This window comes from Notamacropus eugenii, chromosome 6 (assembly GCF_028372415.1).
Source record: "Notamacropus eugenii isolate mMacEug1 chromosome 6, mMacEug1.pri_v2, whole genome shotgun sequence".
Lineage (NCBI taxonomy): Eukaryota > Metazoa > Chordata > Mammalia > Diprotodontia > Macropodidae > Notamacropus > Notamacropus eugenii.
In genome coordinates, this window is record NC_092877.1 from 98,543,399 (window position 1) to 98,569,004 (window position 25,606).

The following is a 25,606-nucleotide window of genomic DNA, read 5'->3' on the forward strand; positions in this document are numbered from 1 at the left end:
TGGTCCTGCCACAAGAGGTAAGTAAATGTGTTTTACAGCTCTTTTTCAGCATTACAAAATACAAGATATTACTGAGCATCACAGTATGAATACTAAATACCAGAATATAATTATGATAAACTTGGCTCAGTACTGGCAGCTATGTAATAAAACAGATTGAAATAAATAAGTTCGTTTTATAATCTAGACATGCTGACACAGAAGGCAAAAACTGAAATGGTATAGTGATTGTTAGTAGCTTTAAAAAACATATCAGTCCAGCAAAAGAAATGCAAATGAAGGCGATTATACTACACTGTAGTAGCCTTGATCTGAGCCTCACGGTATATTTATTTTGGGTTCCCACTACTAATGTACAAACGAATTTTGACAAGGTTGTAAATCACCTTGTTTCAAAACTAATACTGATTTTAAATCACTTACAGCACAGCATTGCAAGCTGAGGTATCATCCCAGGTCCACCTGGTTGCAGTGATCAGAATAGCCTTGTGGCTATTTCAAATTTAAATTTAATCTTCCCTATGAAGGATTTGGTCCATGGAGCCAGAAGGGTGAATTTTAACTTGGCTTCAAGATGCCTGCTTGCTGAAGACAAGGGAAAGTCTAAAAGTAATCAGGAAGGCAAAATTATCACCATTTAATGGTTTACCCTGTATTTCTTCCAAAGACTACCAAATTCCTTCTACTAAGTTGAGTATCAATTTCCCCTCTCAGGAGTAGACTAAACATGACTTAGGGAACCAGGAAGCTCATTAGTTTTTGAGGCACTGAAACTCTTGGTAACTCTTTTTAGCTAAAGGTCAAGTTCAAAAGCACATAAAATATAATGTGCTGTTATTTACTTTCAGAGATGGTACCACTGAATCACTATTAGGAATGCACTCATTTTGCACTGCTTTACTAATAATCATAATGGACTCTCTGTGGTTAAGGGTGAATATCTGTAAGCCCTCCTCCTAGGGGAAGCTGAGCCTGTTAGATCCCAAAGAGGGTGTCCACATTAAGTCTGACACAAATGTGAGGAACTGGAATTAGGAAGGTACCACCAGGCTGCAAAGGAGAGGCAAATCTGCATTTAAAAAATAGAGAAAGTCAAAACTGTGCAGATTAGCAGGAAATCATCCTGGAAAACATAATGGGACTTAGCAAAATAATAGTAATAAATAATAATAATTTGTGCTTGCTCAAGATCTCATGCACAGAGTCATGGGTCCAACCTATAGTCAATTTTGTGACTGTAAATTCACTGAAATATAGGTAAAAATCAGACTTAAACCAGATTCAAAATAGTAAACACAAATAGGCTGTGTTTCATTATTTTGTTTTCAGTTTTTGCTTCCTGAATATTTATCATTTCATAAAATAGATAGGTGTGAGTATGAGGGGGAAAATGGTACAGAAACATTAGTTGGAATGATCTCCAACTAATCAGACAAGAGAAAGCCACCTAACACATAAATTAGAATATCTACTATGACCTTAGAGTATCACTATTTCACTTCATTTCCCCTTATGACATTACTTGAGAAAGAACAGATATTTTCTCCATTATGCAAATTGTAGAACCAAGTTGTAATAGAGGCAAAATTAGCTGTTCAGGGTTGGGACAGATTTCATTGATCCTCAGTGTTCAGGACAAAGTCTTTGAATTAAATGAAACATCTATCTATTGTAGGGGCATCAAGGTGGTTTATAGGATTAGAAATCCATACATGAGCAGATATCAAGCATTTAGCTTTAATTAATTGTTTCAACTTTGGTTACACTTGCCAATTGATCCAAGCCTGCTAGCATGACATCTTGTGGCAATGGTTGCAATGGGCAGGTGATTAAGCCCTACTGGACAATGGATTAATGAATGACAATTTTTTCTTTAGGAAAAAAATCTCAGTTTCAACACATCTGATCTGACCGATAGAATACATACACACACACACAGTATATATATATATATATATATATATATATATATATATATATATATATATATATATAATGTATATATATATATATGTATGTATGTATATGTATATGTATATATATGTATGTATGTATATGTATATGTATATGTGTGTGTATATGTATATGTATATGTATATGTGTGTGTGTGTGTGTGTGTGTATTTCAAGCGCAGGAAAATTTTGCTTGCTGCTTATATACAGAAGTAAAAGACCCTTAAAAACCTGTCTTATTTTCTCTCCAATATAATGTTAGTTCTTTGAGTTTGGGGGCCATTTCATTATTGTGTTGTATTCTTGATACCTTGAATATAGTAGGTGCTAAATCAAGTCTGACCAAATTACACCGAACTGCACAGTCAATACTGAAGACAAGACAAAAATGTCTTGGACTCTTGTTGTCAAGTAAGTGCCTGTCTCTGTCTCTCTGTCTCTCTGTCTCTCTCCCCCAGGACTTGGCTATCAACAGCACTCATGCCAATGATATTTAGAGAAGCATGGGTCATTTCCATTACATACTTTCTTCAACCTGGAGTCAAGGCAGTAATATTCTCACTTTGTGAGAGTAGATAGCTAATCCAAGATTCCAAAAATGGAAGTTTTCTTTATAAAAATACTACTTTGTCATGGAACATCCAAACTCTCCCCTCAGTCAGGCTCCGTATCTTTGAGCATCCAAAAGAAAAAAAGTCCACAATCTTGGCACACTACTGGTAAAAGACTGCCTGCCCTTGTATTAAACCATATATACTTCTCTGAATATTTCATTTATGTAGCATTATTAGATTTACAAAATGGGACAGATAAGAGGTATTGTGGATAGAGTCCTGTGCCTGGAGTCAGGAAGACCAACTTCAGACACTTGCTAGGTTGTGTGACCCTTGCCATATCTCTTAACCTGTGCTTCCCTCAGTTTCCTCTACTACAAAATGGAAATAATAGCAACATCTACCTCACAAGATTTTCGTGAGGATCAAATGAGATATTTGTAAAACACTTAATATAGGGTCTGGCATTTAGTAGGTACTATTTAAATGCTTATTCCCTTCTCCCTTCCTTTTCCTTACTATACTGTCAGATGGGTAATGTAAAATATTTTAATCCCCATTTTACATATGAGAAAACTGAGACCTAGAAATATTGACAAACATGGTCATATAATTAGGGTCAGAATCAAGATTAGGAGCTAAATCTTCTAAATCTGACTTCAGTGTTTTAGGGGTTTTTCCCCACACACACTGTACCACACTGACTCTGTAACGGAGAGTGATTTTATGGAAATTTTCATTAACTGATTCACAATTAGAATAAACCTGTTTTAATATATTTGTGATTTTATAATTAGTGCCTTTTTCCCAAGTTTCTCAGGCTACTTCACACATTAATTAAAGTCTTGAACACCTTTATGAAAAAGCAGGGGAGGGGAACTGACAGTGATTTCCTCGGGGAAAAAAAAAAAGAGTAAGACTGAGTGACTACAACAGGAAGAGATGACTTATTTATTTGATTGACCTTCCCAACAAAAGGCTCCTGGTTGCTGCATGCAACAATCTTGGTATTTTTTGGCAAAATTCCTAGGCAATATCTGTAAACTGAGAAAGACAAATCACTAAGGTCTCTTCCACTTCTAGGATTCTATGACTATAGACTGACTCTAAAAGACCACTATTAAATTGTTCAGTTAGCAGTTTGCCTTCTGGTAGAGCCAAGAGATCATGAAATTATGTTCTTGCCAAAATTACCCCTTAATTCTCTCCCCATCTATTTACACCGCTGAAAACCATATGTTGGAAAGAGCATCCCATTTACAGGGAGAAGAGTTGGGTTCCAGTTCTGGCTCTATTACTTATTTATTGGTCATGTGACTTGAGGCAAATCACTTCAGTTCTTGAGCTTCATTTGCTCATTAGTAAAATTAAAGGATTAAATTAGATAAGAGAATCCTTAAACTTTTGTAGTGTACTTCAGCAGTTTGGTGAAGTTTATGGAGCCCTTCTCGGAATACTATTTTTAATTGCATAAAACAAGATATATAGGTTTACAACATTTCAAATACATTGAAATACAATTTTCAAAAATATTTTTAAAACCCAAGTTAGAATGATTTCTAAGGTTCCTTTTAGCTCTAACATTCTCAGATTCTAATAATGAGATAACATGCTCTAAGTTTTAATAGAAACTGATTTCTGCGATTCTTCATTCTGCAGTCAGTGAGTGAAATGAAAATAATTCATTCTGAATTGTTCAATCATTCCAATATTAATGAGCACATTCAGTCACTCTAGAACATTTCTACACCCTTGAATTCTCCTTTTGCCCATGTAGCACCTGTAGTAATGGTGAACACCTCCCGATTACCAAGGAATGAATTTTCTGCGTTCAGTGGGGAACAAGTATTTAGTTCTTGAGTGACAAATTCAGAGAAAGCTGGTGCTGGATAGGTCCTCAGAGAACTATCGGATCTAATCCCTTTGTTTTATAGATGGAAATTCAGAGGTCCTCTAGTTGTAAAGCACCTTGCCCAATGTTGCATGATTAGTCAGTAGAAAAGTGAAATCTAGAACTCAGGCCTCCAAAAACTTATTAACTTTCCACTATAACATATTGTCTCCCTTAAAAAGAATATTAATATAACCATTTGACATAGCAATATAACTTCAGTAAAATCTAGGAAGCTAGGTTTTAAAACAAAAACATAGCAAATGACTATATGATTCAGAGCAAGTGTTGATGTGCATGGATGGTGGAAGAAGTTTCCTCCTTGGGAGTTCCTGATACCAAAGTAATCACAGAGGAATTAGAAGTGGAAGTTAACTAATGAGGCAATTTTTATTCCTATCTCACCATGATAATATTAAAAAAGTATTTCTATTATAGGATTCTTAGATAAGAAATCTATGAAGGTGAAGCTCTCTGGTTGGTTAGCATGTACATTTACGTATGTATAGCTATATATATACATACACATATATAATCGTGTGTATATACACAGCCATGTGCATATAAATGTGGGTTTACATATATATATATATGCTGCATGTATATACACATATATCGACAGACAAGAGTGATTCACCTTCATAAAATTTTTATCTAAGAAAAACTTCTTTGGAAAAAGAAATTTGCAAAAATAAAGCAAAACAAAAAAAATCTCTGCAAAAGGCTTATAAACAAATAAAATATGGCAAGAAACTTTCACTAATGGCTCCAGTCAAATATGGCCAAGGAGGTGAATTACATAATAGGTACCTCCCAGGTTTGTGCTAGTGATCCCAAAGATTGTTCAAAGTAAAGCAGTCAAATGGAAACACTGCTGGAGATAGAGAGATAGATAGATAGATAGACAGATAGAAAGATATAAATATTCAATGCATGTAGATCATGTAATATGTTTTTCACAGCCTCTGTTCATGTGCTACATCCAACTTTCACATCACATGCTGACCAGCCCTACCATGATACAGGCACAGAAATTTTGTGGTGATGTTTCAAGAGAAGTCTAGTCTCCAGAGAGCAAATATTGTTGATTTAAGAGCATATCTCTTTATTTCTTTCCTGAGTTCTATCAGAAGATCCCTCATATGCCAACCTTGAGTCCATCTACTGGCTAAAATAATATCTTGTTCACTTCATAGCCTGAAACCGATGCTCATTAGACAGGCTGGCTTTCTTTCTGGCAAATCTCTCACCACGTTGTTTATTCATCTGTTTCTCCTTCTGACATTTCTTCTTGAACAACTAAGAACTGAAGCTAACCAGATCACAGGAGCTAAAACTGGAAGGGACCAGTGAGATTCTTTAGTCCAGTCCCTTCATGTCATGGATATGGAAACACACCCAGAAATATTAAGTGACTTGCCCAAAGTTCCTCAAGTATTTCTGGTTTAATCTCTTTAGGCTCCAGTACTTATTTCCAGACTACTCCAAGGATATGACAATTAAAAGAAAGACATCATCAGTTATCCAGGAAATAAGAAGAAACTATCAGTTACATCTTTTATGTTTAAACATATGTAAAGCATATGAATAGTTCTCAAACCCACAAAAGTAATAATTTTACAGAACGGTATGAGTACACTGGTGACAATTTAGTGTGATGGTTTATAATTAGGTGACTGCATGATATATTTAAAACAAATTTTATATAGCATATGGAAAATTTAAATATACTACATTTTATATAGTATATATTTATGTAATGTATGTACATAACATATACATATATTTCTTGACATGTATGTCTGTGTATGTATATGAACATATACATACACACATATATCTTTTCATTCCTTTTCTATCTCATAGAATCACAGCTTCAAGTTTTGAAGGGCACATGGTAGTCATTTTGTTCATAAATAAACCGACATATAGCTATTGTTTGAAAATTTCCAATTAGGAAGAAACTACACTGGCACTACATAGCCCATTACACTTTGTGGCCATTTTAATTGTTTTTAGGAAGTTTTTCACAGCCTCTGCTCTGCTATTGTTTTCTTTTTGTTCCTGAGACTAAACATTAGCTTGGTCTTTGAAAGTGAAACTCCATTTCTCTTAGTTTTGTCTTTGGGGACCAAAGAGAAAAATTGCAATTCCTCTTCCACTTGATAACATTTCAAATCCCTAGAGAATTCCTGCATTCTCCCTTTTACTGTATTACTGTTAATCAATAAAGCTATTAGTTTCTTCCACATGTGATTTATCCCATTATTAGAATGCAAGCAATTTAAAGGTAGGAGCTGGCATTTTTGTATTTGAATTTCCAGTGTGAAATACACTTAATAAATGTTTGATTTCTGAATTGGCCATTAGAAGCTGTCAGACCACCAACTTGTTAAAGTAAATAATCAAATTAGTAAAAGGCAAGTATATTTAAATGCTTTTCATTTCATCTCATTTATTCAATCCAATCCAATAAACATTTATTAAGTACCAACTATGTGCCAGGCATTGTGCTAAGCACTGGGGATATGATTAATAAAGACAATCCCTGCCCTAAAGGAGCTTACAATCTAAAGGAGGAGACTGACCACACACAACAGAAGGCAAGAAAGGGTGTGGAAGGAGCAGGACAGGACACCAGGTGGTACCTGGAGGGCATTGGGAAGAGATCCATACTCCCCCTCCAGCCTTCCAATCAGAAGAGACAGAAGGGTGAGGGAGGTGGTGTTAATCAACTGAGTTAGCAGCATGGTGGTATTTGTTGGGGATTTAAAAAAAAAACCAGTTAATATTTTTAATTATCTCTAATCTGCTACCCAAATTTTGAATTTTCAATTTCACCGAAAAGCCAAAATTCTGGCTGAGCTTCACAACAGCAAAATTATCTAGTTCCCCTAGTTTGGGATTCACTAGGATCAAGTAATCCTGACCCTCAAGCTCTCAGGCTCAATCTGCTCATAATGTTACTAACTATCTTAGTTCAACTGTAGCCCATTTTACAAATACATTAATAGAACTCCAGTAATAACAGCACCATAAACATGTTTAAAATATCATTGAATGTTTCCTTAATCCACAAATCCATATCCTCCAAATGCATCAAGTTCTACATATTGAACTACACTGAACCTTCAGAGTTTCAAAATAAATAAAACCAAGCCAATACAATCAGGTAGCTTGTTTGCACCCTTTTAAAATTTATCTTACTAACTGAAGATCTTGCAGATACTAGCCAATACTAGACAAACTAGTCAAGACAAACTAGCCACCACTTCTAATTCAAGAAATTGATTTCAACCTAGAAATGCTCTCCTTTATTTCAATGACATCCCTGGAGAAGTTGTATATTTTCTTTCTCCACTGTTTTATTTAACAGCAAAAATAAATCTATCCCAAAACAGGTGAGTGCATTAGAAGAGTTGAAATTTAAGCCTCACTTTAATGTGATTAAACTAGTCAATACTGCAGATTTCCAGAAAGTGCTGAACTAGTGGAGTGTTTAGGACTGTTATTTTTTTCAACTTTCATTAAAATGCCACGTTCTGTGCAGAAGAACTGATGAATTCATTATATACATTTTTTTTTATTTTACAAATATGCATGTCTCTAAATATTTAGAAATTTGCCCAACCTAGTAAACTTTAGTCCAAATAGTTTTTAATGACCTGTTAGACAAATTCCCAAATATTGGCTATGTGAATATACATTCCCCTGTATCTTATAGCTATTGTTTCTAGTCCAAAACTTAAAAAAAAGAAAACAAAATCAGTATTAAACACTGTTATTAATGACAAAATAATTGCATCTCAATGTACTTTTACCCAAAAAATAAAATCTGTCAAAGATGGCAAATTATTATAAGGTATAACTAAACTAAACGTTATCTACCAAGATAAGGCAATAATTTATTTCAACCTTATTTTGCAAGTTATTGCAAAATATTATTGCAAAAGACTTATTTTTTTCTCTCTTAATTTTTTCATTTTTCCAAATAAAAGAGTTCAATTAATCATAAAGAACTCCACAATTGAGGATTAAGTGCTAGCATTCAAATTCCCAAAGGAAAAGGATCCACTATCCGTAAAGATTTGGCATTCTGTCCCTTCTTTCAATTTAATTTTTAAGTTCTACTCTCGCTTGCCCAGGTGCACTGACAAACCAATATTTAAGAGGGAAAAAGGGTCCAAATGGAACTTTAACAAAGTCAAAAGGGCAGAATCCCTAAAGCAAAACTCCTACTAGAGCATGGTAGTGTTTTTAAAAGCATGAAGTTTTAAAGCTCCATTTTCTTAAATAACAGCAGGTGGTTCACAATATTCTCCAATGTTTTTACATTTAAAGACATTTTGTCTTATCTTCTGTCTGCTTTATTGTGAGGGATATTTGCATGATAATAGAATCTTTATGTCTTAAAGGTTCATCTTCTGATCTACTTATTCCCCTACTGGCTGCTAAACCAATTGCCCATTTGGCTGCTGGAAAAATTGTCACAATATAATCTAACAAATGACTTAAGATAAAAAAGGAACTTTAACAGAAAGGATTAAAAATAAAAATTCTGTTTTTATTTAGGCATAATCATGAAAATATCCCCAACAGATCTATGACTTAATCATGTTGAAAGTGGGGGCACTCAGGAACTCCCTCCTCCAATTTTTCTGATTTAGTAGACGAGTCCTGAGGAATTGTTTAAAACACAAAGAGGTTAAGGCAAGTGTCAGAGGCCGATGTTGAACTCAAGTCAGGACAACTCCAAGTCAATTTCACTCTATCCACTATACCATCTTGCCTCTCTATGAAAGCATTGGATGGTTCAGTCTGATTTTAGTATTCCTAAGTGGAACATAACTCATAAGGTATCATTTCAAAGACATTCATGTACCTTTCATTAAAAAAAAATGTTAACAGGGTGTAATGTTAATCAGAGAGTTAAAGATCTTCCCTACCCATTAATGGGTCTGCCCATTAAGGACAGCTTGATTAAGGGAGGCCCACACCTTTTGTTAATTTCTAATCCATTGGTTCTCAAGGGTTGTGATGCCCTCTAAATCTGAAAAATGTATAAATACTCAGAGGTGAGGTTTTCCTTTGGAGCTTGCTCATTGGAAGTGTTCGTTTGACCAGAAGAGACCATGGGCAGCTGCTAAGGAGCCCCCTGGCTTTGAAAACCCAGATGTTGGTGCTCCTCTCTCTAGTAACTAGGTAAGTATAGTCAGACAGTCAGATCTGTCTGTTGACCTGTGATGTATGTATTGCTTACGGTCAGACAGTTGGAAGCCCTGTCTGTTGGTTGATCTTTGTTTCTCTGTTTGCATTTTCTCTGAAGTTCAGGGTGCTGACATTTTCCCCTGAGCTAAGTGAATGACATATGTACTTGATTAAAATAACTGTTGACCCCTCAAAAGTTGCTTTTCTTTTAGAAAAGCAGGTCTAAGAACCTGTACAGAAGGCCCTCCTGTGTATGTTAGGGTCTTTGCTGATACACAAGGTAAACAGTCATTTGGGCTCTTTTAACTCCAAATTTTGCCTGCATTTAATGAAATGAATCATTTTGAATTTGAAACAGATGATATACCCACTGAGACAGATTAGATTTGGTATACTAGTTTGGTAATAGCATAGATTTCTGGTTCAAACAATCCCTAGCATCACCATGGAGGTAAGGTAGGGGAAGAAGTCATTCTAAATTTACAACTCATCAACTCAAGAGGAAGAAATCAGAGCATGTTATACATTCACCCTATGTGTTATCCAATTAATTGATGGGTCTTATCCCTGAATGCCTTACAATAAGAGAACAATAAAGCAATCGTATGATAATAATGATGGCAGATAAACATTAATGAATCCATGAGTAAGCATTTTTTAAAGACCAATTTTGTGTCAGGTATTGTGCTAGGTGCTGAGAACTGAACGACGAAAACAAAAGAAAGCCTTCACTGAAAAATATGGCATTCTGCAAGGAGAGAGAAGATGCACACATACCTTGCAGATATGTACCCCCCCCCCCCCACACACACACACACAGATAAAAGTTAATCCTGGCTGGACAAGCATCTCCAGCTGGAGCAATAAGGAGCTGTAAGGTGGTACCTGAGCCAAGTCTTGAAAGGAAAAAAGGACACTAAGAGATGGTAATGAAGGAGGGTTATATTCCAACAAGGGAGAAAGTCAGTGCAAAGACTGAAATGTGAAATATGAAAAATGGCAAAAAGGCCAGTGTGATTATAGAATATTATCTATAGAACAGATATATGGAGGAGAGTAATGTGTGATAAGGCTGAAAAGGTAGGATGGGGTCAGGTTGGAAAAAGCTTTAAATGTCAAATAAAAATTTACATTTTACTATAAACATAATAAGGCACCTCTGGAATTTGTTGAGTTGGGGGAAAGGACATGGAAGCTTGATTGGGGTGGGGAGAGATGAAGCAGAGAAAACAATTAGGAGGCCATTATTATAGCTCAGGTAAAAGGTGGCAAGAACCTAAATTAGGATGGTTCCTGTCTGAGTAAAGAGGAGACTCTAGGGTGCTCCAAACATTTTAGTGCAGCTTTAAGGACTTAAGAAGTATAAATGTCATAACTTTGTGCCCCAAAATTGAAAGATTATTTAAATTTTAATTTTAAATTAAATTTTAAAAAAATTTTAATTTTAAATTAAATTTAAATTCAAAATATTGATATGGTTCTTATAAAAATTCAACATAACCACCATCTTGCACTATACAGCACCATACTCAGTTTTTGAAATTTATAAAATTTATAAAAACTTTCTGGTCAGTGACTGAAAGGATCATATTTGTAGTGTTGGCCTTAAGACATCCAAAGAATGAGGTCTGAAGCATTAACTGCAGTTTTGACATGACTCCATAAGAATATAGCTAATGGAGATAGATCAGGTGATAAAAGTAGCCAAACAACAAGTCCTGTGATACCAATCCACTGGTCTGAGAAAGTATCTTCCAGGAACTGTCACACATAACATGTATAACTAGAAATCCTGTCTTATTAAAAAATAAAATTTAAAATTTACTATTCAAAATTACTAAACTTAAGAAATATGAGAAATTTAAACTTCCAAATGATTCTTTCCTCAATTTGTAGCATTTAAAAGTTATCAAAGCTTAAAACTGTATCAAGATTTTTGGAGCATGTATATACAAAAGAAATTACAAGATTTGGTAAGTGATTGGATATGTGGGCTCAAGGGCATTGAGTAGATTAGGGGCTTTTGTAGATCAATGTGCATGTTAAAATCTCCTAGTAGACAGATTAGAGGTTGGGGTGGATAGGACAACTATGGACAAGGCACAAAACTCAAAGAGAAAGAAAAGAGAATGTTCTGAGAGCTAATAAATAATTGTTACCAGAATATAGATTGGGGCTTGAATATGGTGAATTTCAAAGAAGGAGAAATTACTGAGTGATGGGAGAGTCTAGAAATGACAATAGGGAACAAAGAAGATCCTGTTCTGAGACCAGTACTGTGGGACACAAAAGGAAGAAAAGGTGTATCTGGAATCAGAATGGATAGCCAGGGACACAAGTGTCATTCAGGAGCACCCAGGTCTCTGGCAATACCAGAAAATGGAAGGAATAAATTTCAGAGGAAGATTTAAAAAAATTAAGGGGAGTTTGTGAATTATGGAACTTAATGGAATTATGAATTCCGGACTGGCATGTCTGGAGTGGGACATTTGAGGTACATGAAAGATGAGAAAACAGATAAGGAGGAAGATGATTTACTCTTAGGCATCCATTTATTCTATATTATTGATATAGAAGGAATAGATTTCCTGACCATAAGAAAGTGAATCTGGACCCCAAATCAGTTGATGGAAGCTGCTCCAATTTTCTTTACAACAGCCCTGTGGGACAGGTAATAAATGTATATTATTACTCCCATTTTTACAGATCAGAAAACAGATGCCAAGATATGAAGTGACATGCTCATGACTACAAAGTTCAAGGTTAAGATTCTAATTTGGGTCCTATATTCTTTCCACATTATCAGTCAATAATTTTTTACTAATCACCTACCATAGGCCAAGTCATGTGCTAAGTACTAGAAATACAAAGAAAGGTAAAACATGGTCCCTGCTCTCAAGGAGTCCAGTCTGTTGGTGGAGACAACATGCAAACAACTGTGAACAAATAAGCAACGTACCAAATAAGTTAGAAATGATCAACACAAAGAAGTTTCTAGAATTAGTAGGGAATGTGAAAGGCTTTCTCTAGAAGCCGATGCTACTGTTTTCTTTAAAACCCTTGATCATACAAAGTCAAAAATATTATAATAGTCATTAGGAAAGAACATTTGCACTCTAACTCATGACTTCATACTATACACTAGGGATCTTTTATAGTGCTTTACAGTTGATAAAGCTCCTCCACAAAGTATGAGTCCAAAAAATGATGTAATGCCATGAAGTATACAGAGAGTAATAGCAGCCCCATTTTACAAAAGAAGAAATTGAGTATCAGATTAAGTGCTTTTTCTAATGACACACAGCTAGTAAGAGGAAGATTTGAAGCTGGTCTTCTGACCCTAAGTCCAGGATTCTTCCCATTATATGCAACTTCCTTGGTAAGTAAGCATTCTTTTCCAAGGATGTGTGTGCCTGTGTATATCTCCGTAACACTGACTTCCATTATAGATGTTCCAAAGTGAAGCAACATAGCTCAGTATTCTAAAATAAATCACTATTTTTCCACTTGGGAATAACAATCTATTTTCAGTACTATATAAGCAACGTAGAAATTCTCTCCTATAGCTTTATATACACTGTATCTTCACACTGTACTAAAAAGACTGAATAAAGTAATGGGTTAAAATTAAGAATGGATAGCAAAGTGACTGTGTAGGCAAATGAAGCTGGCATTAAATGTTTAATAACCTGCATACAACCTTGAGCATTAGAATCCAATGACTTGGATACAGGCACTTAAGGGAAAATTAATCTGGCTTGGCATTTATCAGGAAACATTGCCAAAGGCCCAAATTCAGTTTCCTAATGGAGAATACTAAATGACTTATTGGCTCTATCGGAATGAGCCTCTGCAGAAGTCCAGTCAGGGAAACCAACTGGAGTAGCACTGGCAAACCTGGAGGAATTGAACTTGGCCTCAAATTTAAGGGGTAGAAAAAGAGCATGCTCTTTAATCAGTTATTTCAAACTGCCCAAAGCACAATAGGTGGTCTAAATGGCAAAATTCACAATTTAGTTTCATCTCTGAAGTCATTAAAAACTTCACAAAGGAAAAAAATACGGACAAAAAAAAGCTCAGCATATACTTATGTTATGGTCATCATTTTTGAACCATTACATTCTTTGGCACTTTTGAGAGTCATCATTTAGAAAGGTAGGAAGGTGTGAAGAATGATGGATACTTGGCTTACAATCCCAATTCTGATGAAAGCAAGCCAATTAAGCTCACTCAACCATAGGTCTCTTGGTTTTTAAAAGATGGGTGATAGTTCTTTTTCTATCTACTTCTGGGGATTTCTGTGGGGAAAATACTGTAAATCTAAAACACTGTGTAAACATGAACTGCTCTAACTATCCTTCCCATCTTCATTCCCTTTCCCCCTAAAAAAAGGAAGGAAAAGGCAAAAAAAGAAAATTATATCTTACTATTGTAGAAATAGCCTCAGATTTGAAGTCCAAGGATATGAGCTCAAACCTAGACTCTTCTATCAGGACAAACTTAGGCAACTCACAGTCTCTCTAGGTCTTAGTTTGCTGATTTGTAAAATGAGAGAGTAGGGCTAGATTAAAGGCTTCCTTCCATTTCTGAATTCAGTGATACTATATCAAACTAATACATTACTACCTAAAGTAAATGTTTAAAGGAGTTTAATTTCTTGTATGTGATTGGCACTTGAGTGGTGAAAGAATGAGATATCAAGAAGTCAGTGAAGTCAACTAATATTTACTAAGCATCTACCACATAGCAGGCACCACGCTAAGCAGTAGCAATACAAAGGCACAAAATAGTGCCTGCTCTTAAGGAGGGAACTCACAACCTAATGGGGAGACAAAGATGCAAACAACTCTGCACAAAAAAAGATTGAAAACAGGAAAATGAGCTTTTCTTGTGCAGATATATAGACAGATACAGAATATCAGCACAAGAATATATTTGCATGCAAGTATATATGTGTGTATATATGTATACATCCATATATACATACACACTAGTATATATCCTAATATAGAATGTATATTCTAGTATAAATATATACATACTACATAGAACATATATACTAATAGATAGATAGATAGATAGATAGATAGATAGATAGATAGGTAGATAGATAGATAGATAGATTGTAGCATATCTAATATATCCTGTATGAACTAGTGTATATACGCTACATATTGGGAAATATAAACTAGCGTATACAACATAAAATATTTACTAGTATGCTATATGCAGTATATACAGTATGTATAATACGCATCTAGATATAGATAGTATATACACTATATGGGTTATTGAGTAAGAAGGTGTTTTGTGTGTGTGTGTGTGTGTACACACTAGTTGGATTATTTTGTTCTGAAATACTCAAAAAGTAGGTATAAGCTAAGTCTTTAAGGAAACTAGAGAAGCTCGGAGGCAGATGTGAAGAGGGAAAGCATTCCAGTAATATAGAGGCAGTTGTGCATTATGGGAGAAAACCAAAGCAAAGATATGTCACAATCTGAGAAAAATTAAAATCTTAAGTGGCCCAAAAGACAAAAACAAAATCCATAAAAGGCACAAGTAGGTTGCAGCATATTACCAACATGTATTTGAAAACAAGAAATTATGTCAATTTGTTTCCATAGCTTATCAATTCTCCCCCTATAACATGTCCCAAAATCTTTACTTTATCTCTATGCTCAAGCTATTGCCCTCTTTTAGTTCCTCATCAAGTCTCAACTGGCCTAATTACTGCTGTGGCCTTCTAAAGGCTCTCCTTGCCTAAGTATCTCTCTTCTCCAGTACATCCTCCATCCAGCTGCTAGTGATAGTCTTAAAGCACAAGTTTGACCATGTCACTCCCCTATTCAATAAGCTCCAAGGACTCCCTATTACCTCCAGGATCAAATAAAAATTCCCTTTGGCATTAAAAGGTCTTCAGAACCTGTCTCTAACCCACCTTAATAGGTTGTCATACATGAATCTTTTTCACAAAATCTATAGAATGAATCTATGGATTTTTAAAATCTGTAGAATGAATCTATGGATTGAAACTGGACTTCTTGCTCAACTTCTTATATCATGCTCAATCTTACCTCTCCATGCCTTTGCACAAGACATTCCCTATCCCTTAAATGCACTTTCTTAGGTCTTAGAATTAAAGGTTTCCTTAAAAGTTCAGAAAAATTTATCTTCTACATAGGACCTTTCATGATCTACTCTCCTAGACACTAGTACCTTTATCCCTCCTCCAAATAAACACTTATAGTTATTTTAAACATACATACAAATATATATATCTCCTTATATTTCTCAATTCAATGCTCTTACTTCGAAGTACTACATTTCTACCTAAACTAACTGTTTAAAGGACTTTAATTTCTTGCACATGAACACATACACACACACACACACACACATGAATGCATGTTATCTCCCCAATAAAATTAAGTTCCTTGATGACAAGAATTGTTTAAATTTTGTCTTTGTATCTCCCATACCTGGCATAGTTCATGAATGAATGAAAAAGCAGGTATTAAGTGCTTACTCTGTGTAAAGCACTGTGTCAAGTGCTGGAGATTCTAGTAGAAAACTGAGACAGCTCTTGCTCTCAAGGAGCTCATATTCAGATAGAGTAGGACCTATACAGGGGGTTCCACTTCAGGACATGAGGAAAGGCTTAGCAGTCCTGGGCAGACAGGGTCAGCAACAAGGCAAATGACACTGCATCTTTAGACTCATTACCATTGAGTTTTTAAAAATTCATTGTTGATGTTGGACCATTTGACAGTGCCAAGGACTCTGGTGGAATGAACTTTCTCTTCTGAGGTCTTCAGTAACTGTGACTGCTAAAGGAGTAGGGGTTGCCAGGCAAATAGGAGTCACTTAATAACTTTATTGATTGGTTAAATGATATCATCATGGATATAATCAGAAGAAGACATTGCTGATCATGTAGTAACAGCAAGGATAAGAGACAGCCCAGGTACTGCACTGGCATCCATGAAATATTAAAAGAACTCCAGTGTGTTGGGCAGATCTTTCTGCAGGATTTATGAGAAGGAACAAGATTCTTAGTGGATAAAAAGGTGGAGCTGGATTTTGATCTAAACCATGGGAAGGAGTACTCAAACAATGAGATCACAAATCCATTGAATCAGGCAACGAGCCCTTATTGACTATTGACTATGTCCCAGACTCTGTGCTAGGTAAGCATTGGACAAATAAATACAAAAGCTTCCTTGTCCCACTGAGCTTACATTTTACTGAAGTGTTGAAGTATAAGTTTAAGATTACTAGAGAAGAGGATTTAATTGTGCATTACTGCCTTAGGTTTAAACTTTTTTATGAGTAAATCATTAGAGCCTTTTACTTTTAAACATACCTTGAATATTAATTTTTAAATTGTGGGCACAGGAGAACATTGAATTGTCATTTATAGTGTAAATGAGCACTTCTGTCTTCAGAAATACTTTACTAATATAAATAAACATTCCATCACACCACATACAACTTTCTTTCCAGGTATTGAGGGGTGGGATTTAGTTTGATTCTCTGGGTCCATCTTAAATTTTTTTTTCTCAGAGTATTTTTTCATAGCTGCCAGATCATGTATTACTTCATAACTAAAAGGTACAGTTTCAAAGCCAGGATTTTGAGAGGGATAGGGGTGGGAATGGGGAGGGGGGAGAAGGGTAGAGGGGGAGAGAGAGAGGGAGGGAAGGAGGGAGGAAGGGAGAAAGGGAGAAAGCGAGAGAGGGAGAGAGAGACGGAGAGAGGGAGAAAGAGAGAGGGAGAGAGGGAAAGAGAGAGAGAGGGAGAGAGGGAGAGAGGAAGAGAAGGAGAGAGGGAGAGAGAGAGAGAATATCTCCAAGTAATATCTGGAAGATGTAATACTTGGCTCCTACACATCTTTTTTTCCTTCAACAGAAATTGCAAACCATAAAAAAAAAAAAAAAAAGGCAAAATGCAATTCTGTTTGATCACATTAAGATGTTCAAAATCATGTGAATGTAGCTGATTAGGATTTAAAGACTTATTTCATCCTCTCAGAAAAGAAATATGAAAAAAATGTTGCTAACAATATTTAATTCCTGTGCTATACAATAAATTACAATACAATACAATCCAGAGAGGCAGCTACTCTCTGGAAAAAAATTATTATTTTTTTTTTTTGCTGACCATCAATATTTAATGCACAATAAAAAGTGAGATAAGTTGGTAAAAAAATTTTTAAAATGAGCCTTTGAGCCACCACAACACTGAACTCTTATTTTAACTGCCTTAAGTGTTCATCCCCATCAAGAATTCTTTTTAAAAATCAAGCTCTGTTCATTTGTCCTCTCCTGATTCTTGAAAATGACTACTACCTTCATTATAAAATTGACTGATTCAAGATACCTTGCACTATAGCATCTTCTGACTAAAAATTATACCCTCACCAATAAGCTCCTATTTCTATAGTTGTTTAGTGGCTACAAAATGATGTCCTCAAAGCAACCCCATGAGGAAGGTATGTTTACACCCATTTTACAGATGAGACTTCAGACTTTTAATTCCCTCAAAGTTCAACTAGACACTAATTAAGCAAGTAACATATTGCCTGGCTCTGAGTCTAGGGTCCTTTTTCAGACAAGCTTGCATGTCACATACATGAACCTATACAAATGGCAAAATGTTTAACCATGTTCACCACAGGTTTCAGAATTCAGCTCTTCAAACCTCTGGCAAGGTTTAAAGCCCTGGTATCTGTAAGAGGAAACCCTCTGTCAAGTCCATGTTCCTCTCTGTTTTCCCAGTTGGCTTTTCATTAGTTCAGATTGCTCTTTAGTCTTTACTGTACATGTGAAAATTACCTGTATATGCTTGTGTCCTAAATGTTTTTAGGGACAAGCTGAAATCCACAACATGCCCACAAAATGGACAGTAGCAAATTAACATGCTTTCATTGAGCCTTCACTAGCTCCCTCTCTTTAGGAAGAAGGTCCTTCCAGTCCCTTGGGAAAGGTGATTCATCGCCTGCTCTGAGATGCTGGGAAAAGCGCCCAGATGGAGAGCGTTTGCTTTGCAGTTAATCAACGCAAAAAGAAAACGCAGAGAAAAGTGTGAAGCTCTTAATTCAGGCACTGAGGCTGCATTCTTCAGGCAGTTGACCCCAGCGATCTTTAAGATTAAACTCTACTCAGCGGTCCCACCTATGCTCTACTCAAGTCCTCCTCCCTCCGTGGTCTCAGTGGTCTCTCCTCTGCGCTTTCTACAAATCGTAGAGGCAGAGCTTGGGAAGCTTGGCTCAGGGAAATCCGGGCAGCCGGGTTTGCAAAATGATTAGCATATTTTAATGGCCCCTGGATTTCTTTTTCAAGCTAGCTGGAGGCTACAGACCCTGAAACCATAACCAGCAATCAGCACCCACAGTCAAAAGTCTAGCCCCACCTTGGTCCCTGAACTACTCTAGAAAAGCGGCTCTGTACCTAACACAAGGCATTTAATTGCAGTAATAAGATTTTTTGCCCTGGAGGTGTGTTCATGCCAGCTTGTCCTTGCAAGGAAATCAGGTCTGACCTGAGCAAACTAACCCCACAATTCCACAGAAGCTGGAATAGGAATTCCGACTTGCAACAACTCCCCAACTTGTCCCCACCACTAACGCCCCGGGGTTTCTGCGATGGACGCAATTGAGAGAAGCTATACACGACTGGAGGTTGACAACAAAAAAGTTAGACAACTCAGTGTTCCAAAGGTCCTTAAAGAAGGAGACTCAGAAATAAAAGGGACCAAATTCCATTCCTAGAAACCTGCACGAATAAACGACAGGGCTCGCTTTGTGCTAGGTGTGAACACGATAAACACGTTAAATCACTTTCATCTCTTTCCCGTGTCAAAAGGTAGAGACAGGGGAGTGGGCTAGGACCACAGAGGGGCAAAAAAGCTAATGACAAACTCGAGCTTCAAACTCCAGACCCCAGCTCTCTTCCTCCTTTCTCGAAGGAGGGGAAAATGCAATAGGACGGGGAAGGAGGATGCGGGCGCGGGGCTGGGGAATCTGGGGAGGGGAGAAGAGGTAAGACTTAGAACCTAAGAACTTACTGAAGAAGATGTACTCCGTATAGCTGCTCCAGATCTTGTCGTCCCGGTACTGGTTGATGAAGGCGGCGGTGCCGGTGGAGTTACACGCCACCATGTGGAAGCCAGCCTCCGACAGCCGGTCGAACGCCTGTTCTAAGTAGGTGAACTTGAGATAGAAGCGGGACGTATACTTTTCCGGAGGGCGGTCGGGGTCCCGGCTCTCGTTCAGCGTGTCCCCAAAGACCTCCTTGGCCAGGGCGATGCGCCCGCACACCATGATCCGCGCCACGCGGCGGAATTTGGCGTCTGCCTGGTTGTCCCGCACCGTGGTGTAGGAGCCACGGTAGCCCAGCGTGAGGAAGCCCGAGCGTTTATCCAGCAGGGAGCCGCTGCTGATGCCTCCCGGGCCGGGGGCCGTGGCGGCCGAGGCGGCGCCCCGGAGCAGGAGCAGATCGCTGCTGCCCTGAGACAGGTTGTCCTCCAGGTCGCTTTGGCAGCCCTCGTCGTTGAGCGAGCTCTGCTTGGTCACCTTGGGCGACAGCAGCTTGACCAGGTCGCCCAGTTGGAAGTACTCGGCCTCCCGTAAGAGCCGCTCCTTCTCGGGGAAGTGTTCGGGCAGCGACAGCTGCTTGTCCCGCAGGTAATCCAGCACATACCTGAAGAGGAAGCCATCCCGGTCGATGAAGAAGCGCGCTCGGCTGTCCCTGGGTAGTTCCCCGCGGCGCCGGGCGCCGCCCCGGGGACTGGGCGGCGAGAACATGCTGGCCAAAGTGCTGTCCGGGACACTGAGCAGCGTCGAGTGTTTGGTCACATAGACCTGGCCCCCCACATTCAGCTCCACCACTTCGGGGAAGGGAGAGGGGGCGCAGGGACCAGTGAAAGCCGTGGCGGCGGCGGCCGCTGGAGAGGTGGACGAGATCATCTCGCTGATGGGCAGTATCGTGCTGCCTCCGCTGCCCGTGTCCTTCAGAGCCATGGTCATTACCCCTGACAGCACCTCACTTTATCTCTCTTAGACCCCTTTGCCACCCACACCCTCCCCCCTCCCGCTGCCGTCACGCCCTCTTGCCCCCTTCTTGCGCCCAGGTGCCCTGATGTCCTTCGCCCGGCTGCGCTCTCCCTTGTCCAGATGGGGCAGCCTGTTCAGTGCTTGGAGCGGCGGTGGAGATGGCCCTCGGTCTCCATCGGGGCGGGCAGGGGAGGAAGGGATGGGTAGTGCCAGCGCTGTTGCAGCAGCAGTATAGTAACAGCTGCTCCTTTCCGGCTCGAGGGGTAAGTGTGAGAGACTTGGGCTGCTGCTCGGCTCTCAGCCGGGAGGAGGGAGGAGGGAGGAGGAACTGGAGCAAACAGTAACTCGCCTCCCCGGCAGGGAGGAGACCGAGCGAGCAAGCGCGCGAGGCAAGCCACGGGCACAGACGGCAGCAGTACCAGCTCCTCGCTGCCCGGGGAAGCTGCACTGACGTCAAGCCCTGGACTGGGACTCTAGCCACAGCTGTCACTTAAAGAGATAGCCGCCAGACGCTGCCAGCCTGCGCCGTCGCCAGGGGGCGGGGGTTCAGAGGGGCAGCCTCCTAAAAACTAAAGCCAGACTGTGAGGCGAAGGAAAAAGGGGTCACTAGTCCCCCCAGGGGGAGGCGGAGAGAGGAAGAATCATCTCTCTCTTAAAAAAAAAAAATGCGTAAATTATTTTCCTACCCTGTGATGATTATTGAGGAGTGGGAAAATACATGTACCTCCCAAGCTGAAGCCACTTGGAATTTGGGATAGGCGTAGCTACCTTAATCCATTAACAAATTTAGAGAACCTGGTTGCTAGCAGGTGGTAATTACAGGTTGTCAGTGGAGACATGTAAGATGCGGGCGTTTAAAGGAAAACTCATGCCTACGTCTCATGTGCATATGTTGGGAAATTTAAAAACCGCAGTTAATCTTGATTTACATGGGAAATGATTTTTTTTTTCTTCTTTCAAGAAAATAAACTCTACCTTTGCCCTTTCACCTTACCCTCCAATACGGTCGTTCCTCCCCTTAATCCCACTGTTCTTTCAGTTCTAAGACAAAAGGAACATCTTTGTCTCTTTACCTTAGACTAAGTAAGGTCACAAGTGAAAATTATATTGATTTCATCTCACCCTCTTTTCTACTGGTACCTATCCGAGGTGCAGCCTGCAACATCAGCACACCTTTGTGAAGAGGGATGGAATTACAGATGAGAAGAGTCTCTTCTGTAAATGTCAGAAGCTTGCATATTTATTCACCATGGGCACACTTGGAGGCTTGTGAAGATAAAGAACCACCGAATTTATAGAAGACTTAATGTTTGCTGAATTAATTCTTGGATGAAGAGTAATTATGATCTTGTGTAAATTGTGCTTTCAGCTGTTATTAATGTTACAAAAATGTTGATAGCAATAATAAAAATAATCATTGGAAGTTTTAAATAACAAAATATTATACAATATGCTGTTGTTTTGTTTTGTAATCACCATGTCTCTTTTCCTTCTATGCCTATGGGGAATATATTTTCCAATGTCATCCCCTTTAGTCAAACAAAGGAAGTTTCAGATTTGAGATCTAAGATCATAGATTTAGAGCTGACAAGATACTTGGAGGTCATCTAGTACAACCTCCTTCATTTGACAGAAAAGGAAGTCAAGCCAAGAAATGTCAAGTGACATGGCCAAGTTAACCAGCATCATTTAAGCTCAAATAAATTATTTACATCATTGATGTCTTCCAAAAACATTATAATATGTTAAAAGCTATTTATCCCATTGCTTCCCATAAGTTATATTTCAGGTAATGTAACATTTACTGACTTTAAAGTCAGGGACAAGTCATTCTAATCAATTTTTTTCTTATCTGCAAAATGAAGATAACATTTAAATTACCTACTTCACAGGTTGAGAGAGCACTTTTTAATCCTTAGGGTATATTATAAGGAGGGATGATGATGATGATGATGATGATGATGATGATGATGATGATGATGATGAAGCAATAACAACAACAAAAAAAAAAAACTGCTCAGCCACAAAGAAGTTTAATCACAAGGGCAGAGATTCAGCCAATTCATAGCAAGATCTGAGACCAGGTATCCTTGCCCAGTATCCACTCATGAAAACTTACTACCTCAAGCTACAGCTGCTTATACTTATTCTATGATTACATACTATGATACATCAAATTTTTAAAATCACCATTTGCTCCTTTTGTTTGAAATATCAATTAAAAGTATATGGGGGAGGAGGAAAGATGTACTTTTAGGTTTCATAACTTAGTTGGAGAATAAAAGCATATTAAGGATTTAAAATAACGGTTCCTGAGGAAATTCAAACTAATAGAAACTTCATAGCTATCATAGATAAATAAATAATAAGTTTGAAACCTCTATTAATGAAAACCATTTGTCATGAAGTCCCAAATGATGTCTGTCATAGACCCCAGCATTATAATTAAACGAATCCATACAACCTTTCACAGTCTCCAATCTTATTGGGATATGGCCTAATACTTCTTACTTTAAACAGAAAACAATATAAATATGATACAATAGCTTAATTTCAATTAACTACCGTATTTTTTATCATTTAAAAATAGTGAAAGCAAGCACATACATGACCAAAGAAAGTCAAGAAAGAAATGGATTCCATTGAAACAGAAATGGAACCAGTCATTTTAGCCATCCAATTAATCAATAAGAAATATCACAGTCCAATCCATCATATAATTATCTACATGGATGGTCGAAATCACTGAAGTAATTGGCTTGTTTCAGTTATGTGTCTGCATAATCATTTCAACCATTTAAATCCTGTAAGAGCTGCTGCTGCTGGATATACAAGCTTTACCAAACCCTTAGTGACCATTTTGCTAGATTAGCCCATGTTTTCCATACAAGGTAAGATCATATAGTCTACATATTCTACACCATGCCTCTTTTGATTTCAAAATGAAAGAAATTACTTCTAATTAAAAGGCCACATGAACGGTCCCAGATGAGCCCAGCTCCCCCAAAAGTGCTCTAGAAAAGTTCTTCTATAAAATGTGCCAAAAGAAGTATGATTAAAGAGACAGAGACAGACAGACAGACAGACAGAAAGAGAATGAGTTTTATAAGCTCCTTCATCTTGTCCAGGACATCACAAGAAGGCTCTCCAAGGTTTTTGGAAAAAAGCCAAGGAAGGCTAAAGGTATAGCACCCAAGTATTCTACTCCACAACCAAAGAAAATGGAGCCAGAAGAGCATCCAGGTAGTGAAGGACTCAAGCAGCCTCTTCTGGAGCCATAGCAAGAACAAATATAACACCTGAACTGTAATGTAGAAATTTTTTTTCCACTTTATTTTTATGTACATTTATTAGCTGTCCCTATCATTTGTACTCTCCCAATAAAAATATAAATCAAACCCTAATAACAAATATGCATAGTCCTACAAAAAAGATTTCTACATGGGTTATACCCAAAAGTAAGTGTTTTCATTCTGTATTTCAGACACATCACCTCCTTCAGGTGTCTCCACCACCCAGTAGGTGGGTAGCATACATTATTTTCATCTTTCTGGCATGACGGTTTACCATTGGAATGATCAGAATTCTAAAGTCTTTCAAAGTTATTGTTGTTTTAATAATGTGTTCTTTGAATAATTCCTGCAGTATAATATTATTCTATTACATTCATAACCGTAATTTGTTTTGCCATTCTTCAATAAGTGGGTACCTCCTTTTTTCATTTGGGGAATATTATTTTCCATTTTGGGCAATATTTTTGAACTTATGCCTTTTTCTTCTTTCTTGGACCTCCTTGGGCTACTAGTTAGTATCACTGAGTCAGAGTATGGATAGTGAGTTTGAGGTATATTTCCGGTTGCTTTCCAGGACAGACCATCCAATTCAATGCTCCATCAACAGTGTTTTAGTTTTGTGTATTAGTGTTCTTCTGTAGCCCCTCCAACAATTGTCATTTTCCTCTTTTTGTCACGTTTGGCTATCTGATGGATTTAAGATGGAAATTTAAAATACATTATTAAGGTTCTTAGATGAGATCTGATGATAGCACAAACTATAATATCTGCTTGGGGTGAGCCAAAGTCACAGCAAGGGACAGAGCCAAGCTCCTTTTGGGGACTGTGCAAGGAGAAGGAGAAAGAGAAGGGTCTAAGGTTGAGTTAACAGAAAACTATCGTATCTGTTATACAGAGATTTTTATGGGAGAAGGAAGGAAGATTTGGTTGGTCCAGTAAATTCACTAAAGAACTCCCCCCTGAGTAAACTCCCTCTACTAATGCAGATCCACACCTGTTTTCCATCTTAGAAGGCTGCTTGAGGCATTGAGAGGTTAAGTGCCAGGATCACATAGGCAGTAGGTGTCAGAGACAGGGCTTGAACTCAGATCTACTTGACTTCAAGATTACTTATTTATACACTAAGTCATCCCTATCTTATACAATATTATTCTTTTCACCAAAATATACTCTCTCTTTCCACCCAGGGTCAAACTCAGTATGAACAGAACACTATGTTCTAGTCCTTTCTTTTAAAAGGACAATGGGAGTGGTGAGGAGCAGGCTATAACATATTTACAGCAAGGAATTACGAAGTAGAAAGAAAGATATCATGAAAGAAATGCATGAGAGAAAAAGATAAATAAGTCACATACCAAGAGCAAAAACCAGATCATGGACATCCCTATGTTCCATTTTTTTTTTATCCTTAACAATGTCTAGAAAAATTTAGGAAACTTCCAGAAGGTTGGCTAGACCCCCTTTGACAAACTTATAGGAAGGCATAGACAAGAGTCACATGGGATGGGCAGATACAGATCCATATCTTTGGAAGAAATAATCACACCATTCTTATCACAAATTGATTTGAATACCCAAATACCCCACATGGTGCTTTGCACCCAGTAAGCATTCAATACCGTTAACTGACATTCTCATGTAGATAGAGTGTGACT

The 25,606-nt window shown here is 37.9% G+C and overlaps 1 protein-coding gene across 1 annotated transcript in view; it reads right to left on the reverse strand.

The window, feature by feature from the left end:
* The window catches only part of KCTD8 (potassium channel tetramerization domain containing 8), a 295,119-nt gene extending 274,433 nt beyond the window's left edge, over positions 1-20,686 (reverse strand). The window contains exon 1 of the mRNA XM_072620636.1: positions 19,671-20,686. Coding sequence (XP_072476737.1) covers positions 19,671-20,631 — 961 coding nt within the window. The 5' untranslated portion in view covers positions 20,632-20,686. The remainder of the gene's footprint in view (positions 1-19,670) is intronic.
* Between the last annotated feature and the right edge of the window lie 4,920 nt (positions 20,687-25,606).